Source organism: Sinocyclocheilus anshuiensis, unplaced genomic scaffold, assembly GCF_001515605.1.
Source record: "Sinocyclocheilus anshuiensis isolate Anshui unplaced genomic scaffold, SAMN03320099.WGS_v1.1 scaffold308, whole genome shotgun sequence".
In the NCBI taxonomy this organism is placed as follows: Eukaryota; Metazoa; Chordata; class Actinopteri; order Cypriniformes; family Cyprinidae; genus Sinocyclocheilus; species Sinocyclocheilus anshuiensis.
The window spans coordinates 902727-909766 of record NW_015558619.1 but is presented as its reverse complement, the minus strand read 5'-3'; the positions used below and the strand labels follow the sequence as shown (position 1 = coordinate 909766).

Sequence of the window (7040 nt, the reverse complement as noted above, 5' to 3'; positions counted from 1 at the left end):
CAAAAAAAAAAAAAAAAAAAATCCATTCTTGATATGGATACCAATACAACCACACAATTATAATTACATAACTTCATATTAACATATATAATAATGTTAAACATGTATTAACATACTTTATAACAATTTCATTTGGCCTTTTTTCAGCTTAAGCAGAAAACAGGAAAAACATGGGTATTTGCTTTATAGGCCAAACCTCAGAAAATGGTGCTGTCAGGTGGAAAGTTTTCAACATTTTAAATAATGTAAAAATAGTACAAATTTTGACGCATTGCCAACAGAATCAAAGAATGCATGATTTTATAGCTAAATGGCACTGGGGTTAAATATTGCTGTTTTAATGGAGACATTTTTATCCTTAAGGTCCTGAGTGTAACTGTTTTTGTACCTAGTGTAAAATAGATTTATAAGGGTGAAATATTCAAATTCCAATAAAAATACACATTTTTGGCAAATTTTATGCTGTTTGCATTAACAACAACAACAACAAAAATGTCTCTGAGGATACACAAGGGTTAAAGGAAGCAGTTTCTTTTGGATTATTTGACGTTTAGATAACCTCAGAAGATCATTTTATTGCTCAGGATTTGTACTTTCATAGCTCAGGGGACTCTTTCTACTTAAATTACACAAATGAGACCATAGTTGATATACAATAAAACCATAAAGCTTTAAAATAAAAATCTTGGTAGAATTAGATGAGAAAATGTTTGACTTCACAGACTGTGGTATCTTTATTGAGAAACTAGAGAAGACACTTATGAGATTAGAGGGGAGTTCTTCACAGAAGCAAAAATCTGAGAAGCAGGAGGCTTAACTTAGTCTCCTTTTAATCTCATTGCTGTCCAGGAGAAACAACCGAGATACTAAGTGATCTCATTTGTGATTTTTCTCACCGAAACATGAACCAGTAAATACGAAACGCACTGGCATGTTGAGTCAAACCTACCCAAGTGACCTGTAATACCCTCAACGTTTCCAAACACGACTGCATGTTTCTCAGTACCGAAGGAACTGGTTTAACTTGTCGGTTACTAGGGGGCATGTAGAGTAGGTTTTACTAGTGTTGCGAGCTGAGAAGGAGTTTCATTGCATCCACGTCTCAGAGTTGTGAGAGCTCAGAGCTTGTCTTTTCCCTGAAGTCTGGGTGCGTTTATGTGTAATTTATTGTTTCCTGTGAAAAGGGCGAGGTGAGCTGTCCAACTCTGAACTGCTCAGTGAATCAAAGGGATCAAAGAGGGTTTTGTGGTTAGGGGACGCGAAGAAAAGCAACAGGAATTGTGATATGACAAAAACATGTCAGCCCGGTAAGCCTCGGAGGTCTTCAGAGTGCTGTTGAATGTGTTTCTCCTCCGAGTCTGACTTGTTTGGCTTACTGTCTGCAGCTTGAAGGGATTCGCTCCGGGGCGGCTCTGAATTCTCGACGTGGGAAGGTTTCTCAAGCAGCTCCTGCTGGTGAACACAGAGATGGCCATGGTGAGCGGGGGATGGGCCAACCCCAACGGCGGCGCTAATGGACTCGGTGAGAAAGGTTACCTGCGGGGGGAGGAGGAGAGCAGCTCGCCCCGGGCGGGGAACAGCGACGCAGAAGGTGGCGAGGAGGACAAGGCCTGCGTGGTGGACTGCGTGGTGTGTGGTGACAAATCCAGCGGCAAGCACTATGGTGTGTTCACCTGTGAAGGGTGCAAGAGTTTCTTTAAGAGGAGCATCAGACGGAACCTCAACTACACCTGCAGGTGAGACACACACATAATATCCATCACTCTGTCTTACATTGGTTAGCAAACAGGTTTTCCACTTACATTAGAATTTTTGTAATTAAATGCAAAATTTGATTACCACAAACTGCACAATAGTCAGTTTTCTAGCAAGAAACTGAAGGCTCATCGCCATCTATATATAAATAAACAAAAAGATTTGCGACTGCTCAGGCTCAACAGCCAATCACACGCTGTGTTTCCAGATGCAGCTTGGCAAAGGAATTTGGCTGAACTTTCTGTGAACTCTGTTAACCTCTTACTGACATTTAAATTACAGTGTATGTAAGTGAACATGTATATACTCGTGAATCAGAGCCTGTAATAAGGGAGATGAATAAATCATAGTAATCATGCTATAATAAATGCTTGACGCTGACTTTTTTTCTCAAGGAGCATGTGCTCCTAAGTCAATTTAGGGGCACAATGAAAAAAAATTATTCACGATCCACGCTGCGTAGTTCCGATCTGAATAATGATTCGCAAACCATCATTTCAGATCGGTACTTCAGAGCGCGGATTGTGAATCATTCAATTAGGGAAATAATTCACAAAGCCGCTCCGAAGTTCGGATATACAGGTGCATCTCAATAAATTAGAATGTCGTGGAAAAGTTCATTTATTTCAGTAATTTGAGTTGAATTACTGAAATAAATGAACTTTTCCACGACATTCTAATTTATTGAGATGCACCTGTAAATCAAATGATTTGCGAACCCGCTCCAAAGTCCCGATCGGAATCAGATGATTCGTGATTCACGATCCGATTGGAGTGCTTCGAAACAGTGAATCATTTTGCAATGCAATGGTTTAACCAATTCTGAGTTTCGAAAAGCTCAATTTCACCCATCACTATACAATATAATTCACATTAAAATCTGTTAATTAATTTTAAATAGGTTGACCAATGCAATTCAGTTGGTGACAGTTCAATATGAAATTAGTACGATGGCCGAGAGAGCTCAAGGCGCTGCAACTTCAGAAAACACATGCAAATAGAAAAAGCACCAGCAAATTAAGAAAACATCTTCATCAGTTTGACAGCACATGTGCTGCAAATACTCACAAGACAAACAAATAAAGAAATGCGCTGCAAATACTCACAAGACAAACAAATAAAGAAATGCGCTGCAAATACTCACAAGACAAACAAATAAAGAAATGCGCTGCAAATACTCACAAGACAAACAAATAAAGAAATGCGCTGCAAATACTCACAAGACAAACAAATAAAGAAATGCGCTGCAAATACTCACAAGACAAACAAATAAAGAAATGCGCTGCAAATACTCACAAGACAAACAAATAAAGAAATGCGCTGCAAATACTCACAAGACAAACAAATAAAGAAATGCGCTGCAAATACTCACAAGACAAACAAATAAAGAAATGCGCTGCAAATACTCACAAGACAAACAAATAAAGAAATGCGCTGCAAATACTCACAAGACAAACAAATAAAGAAATGCGCTGCAAATACTCACAAGACAAACAAATAAAGAAATGCGCTGCAAATACTCACAAGACAAACAAATAAAGAAATGCGCTGCAAATACTCACAAGACAAACAAATAAAGAAATGCGCTGCAAATACTCACAAGACAAACAAATAAAGAAATGCGCTGCAAATACTCACAACACAAACAAATAAAGAAACATGCAGCTTGGCATATTGATTACCATTTGTATAACCACAGTTGTACAAATACCATGTTTAAAACTCTGGTTAGTGTAGTAAATCCATGGTTAATTTGTGCATGGTTACAGTAACCATTTTTCGTTTAAATTTTTCTTATATAATAAATGTATTTATTAATGAATTAATTTTAATAGTAGGCTATGGTTAATTTTTGTAAGGTAAATTGTAAAAGTTCTAGGGCCACATATTATGATCAGGATGTTAAAATAAACAAAAATCTCACCTTTCAGAGTAGACATTGATAAGCATGTCCAAGCTATGTTTGTCACTTTGCGGTTCCCTTATATAGGCTTAGATCTCTGCCACAATTCTGCTCGTGAAAGATCATATTTTGAGCGCACAAAAGTGCATTTTGCACGCGCAATCAAAAATACAAACGCAAACAAAGAAAAATATAACGTAGAAATAGGCAGAAAACGAAATATTCCTTCCTATATATATATATATATTTATATATATATATATAAATCAGTTTTCAAGCATTTTACTACACTTCAGTATGTTATTCTTATTAAGTAGGGGTAATTTTTTAGGATTCTATACTTCTCCTAAGTCTCTGAGAACCTGAGACCTTGTACGTCTGGAGACTCCAGGTAGGTTGCAGTTCTGGAAAATGGCTTGACTTATTTATAAGATTTTCTGGGTGCAAACAGAATTACAAAAATATCCGCAGTGTGCCATAATAGCAACATGCTACATTTTCATTTCCCGATCCAAAAGAATACCCAGCCACTACAGCTGAATGTGTACAGGGCTGTCGAAACACACTTGTGCATGTTCTGTGTATAATTGGCCTCTTACAGCAGATGTAACATTAGCCTTGCTGAATGAGTGAACAGAATTGTGTCCTTTGTGTTTGTGCCAAGGTTACGTGACTCGTGAGTGATAATTTACCTGAGAATCACTGGAGAGCTCTTCACACATCACAGCTCAGAAAGGACGGAGATTAATTTACATTCAGCTTTATTTGTTGGATTTAACGCTCAACTGAAATAGTTATATTTATTAGTGTTATTGAGTTTGAATTTGTGCCTTTTCAACACAAAAGACAGGTTTCACTTTTGTTCACATAATTAGTTCTATTTTTATTCATCAACATTCAATGAAGTTAAGTCACTTTTGCCTTTTTATATTTTTTTCTTGTCAGTTTGCATTTGTACTCATTTTAGGGATTGTGACAATTTATTGGGAGACACTCAATACAATTAATGTATTAATTTATAAGGGTAATTGTGTCTTTAATTACTTTGAATCTGGTATGTAAACACTTGTTTTTGGTGCTGTAATGTCAAATCTCAATGTAACACAGTCTTCCCAAGATCTGCCTTTATTCTGCACAGATAACACTAGAATTAATGACTTAAATTGTCAGTATCTATGCTGAGATTATAATATAACATCCAGGAAAGATATGATCATGACGTTATTGGAAGATTCTATCTTTTTTAATTATGCAATCTGTAGTGATGTTCACACCCTGCAACCTTCCACTGATCACCCATTATCTTTTAAAGGTGCCAAATCTTAAATCATCTCATGTATTCTCTTGGCTCAAAGGTGTCTAAACTGTCTTCACAGGTCAAACAGAGAGTATCAGATTGTTTTTGGTGCTGTAATGTCAAATCTCAATGTAACACAGTCTTCCCAAGATCTGCCTTTATTCTGCACAGATAACACTAGAATTAATGACTTAAATTGTCAGTATCTATGCTGAGATTATAATATAACATCCAGGAAAGATATGATCATGACGTTATTGGAAGATTCTATCTTTTTTAATTATGCAATCTGTAGTGATGTTCACACCCTGCAACCTTCCACTGATCACCCATTATCTTTTAAAGGTGCCAAATCTTAAATCATCTCATGTATTCTCTTGGCTCAAAGGTATCTAAACTGTCTTCACAGGTCAAACAGAGAGTGTCAGATTGATCAGCACCACCGTAACCAGTGTCAGTACTGCCGTCTGAAGAAGTGTTTCCGGGTCGGTATGAGGAAAGAAGGTCAGCAAACCAGTGAGAGATATATATATATATTTGTAATAAATATTTTACTATATACATGAGTCATTCTAGTCATTTCACATCAGGAAAGTGTAAAAACAATGTGCTTTCTCAGTAAAACAGCTACCGGTTTCAGTTGATCTGTTATATCAGTGTAACTTATCTACTAGTTGCTAAGCTTAATTAAGTGAAGTGACATGTGGCCAAGTATGGTTACCCATACTAGGAACTAGTGCTCTGCATTTAACCCATCCTAAGTGCACACACACAGCAGTGAACACACACACACCGTGAACACACACCCGGAGCAGTGGGCAGCCATTTATGCTGCGGCGCCCGGGGAGCAGTTGGGGGTTCGGTGCCTTGCTCAAGGGCACCTCAGTCATGGTACTGAAGGTGGGAGAGAGTGCTGTACATTCACTCCCCCCACCTACAATTCCTGCCAGACCGGAGACTCGAACTCGCAACCTTTGGGTTACGAGTCCGACTCTCTAACCATTAGACCATTGGACATGAGTAAAATGAAATATTTTCTCATTTGAAAGACAAATACAGAGTTCTGATATTTGAGTTCTGAGTTCCGATAGGTCTAACTCAATCTGACCTAATGACATCATTATCACATGGCACAGCTGACTGGTTCTCTCCTGTATCGGTAGCCAATGAGCTTGCTGCTCAACATTCAAATATATGACTAGTGCGTGCCATAGCAGTCGCAGCTTGCTTCAGAAACTCTCCACCTTCCCCAGCTCCACCTGTATAGATCTGCTACGAAGTGATTCATGTATGCTATATGGGGGTTATTTCATGTATGTTAGGCTACGTTCACACTGTCGATTTTTGGGATTGACAACCGCATTTTCTTTACAGGGGTGAGTCTCAAAATTTCCAGGGCGTCAAGCCTGTATTCCTTACCAGTAACCATAGCGACAGTGACCAAAGTAAAATCAAAGATGGCGACGTCCATAAAACTGAAAGTCTTATCACTTTCTGACACGACAAGAGTCCAATCGAGCCGCGAGTTCATCCGTCAAATCTTCATTAACCGACAGCAGCCTTTAAATTTGGGTGGAGAGCGGAGTATTTGAGTCGCGCGCAGAACACAATAACTGTCGGGAGCGGCTCCGGTGGAAAACCGACGGGATCTAAAAATTTCAGGTGACAGACACGCAGCTCATTTCTCCGTCACTGTAAGTTACCGAAAACACACATGTGCGGCAGAGCGGCTCCCTCTCGCACTGTATGACGTGACAGACAACTAGTTGTCCAGTCCTGTTCTGTTCACACAGGGCGTGTGTTCTGAGAATGCGGTTGTGAGTCCTGAAAGTTTACAGGTGTGAGTTCGGTTACAGAATGCGGTTGTCACACCCGTAAATAACCGAACTGTGTGTGAACATAACCGTATTAAGGACTCAAATACAGGACTGACAACCATATTCTGCTGCTGTGTGAACGTGGCCTTATATTTGCAGCAGCAATATTTCTTACATGCTCACAGCAGCATGTTGTGGATGTATTGGCAGTAGCAAGTCTCGGTACTTGCTCTGCCGCAGCAGCAGCGTAGCAGATCTATTCCGCCAA

At 38.9% G+C, this 7040-nt stretch overlaps 1 protein-coding gene across 6 annotated transcripts in view; it reads left to right on the top strand.

The window, feature by feature from the left end:
* Positions 1 to 7040, top strand: part of nr2f6b (nuclear receptor subfamily 2, group F, member 6b) — a 17057-nt gene that overhangs the window by 884 nt on the left and 9133 nt on the right. Inside the window, exons 1-3 of one of the 6 annotated variants that reach the window (XM_016476400.1) lie at positions 831 to 1307; positions 1386 to 1736; positions 5365 to 5471. In XM_016476400.1, the coding sequence (XP_016331886.1) occupies positions 1468 to 1736; positions 5365 to 5471 (376 nt within the window). In that variant the 5' untranslated portion in view covers positions 831 to 1307; positions 1386 to 1467. Of the gene's footprint in view, positions 1 to 829; positions 1737 to 5364; positions 5472 to 7040 lie in introns of those variants that run through there. The other 5 variants (XM_016476402.1, XM_016476401.1, XM_016476403.1 and 2 more) reach the window with 5 other exon arrangements.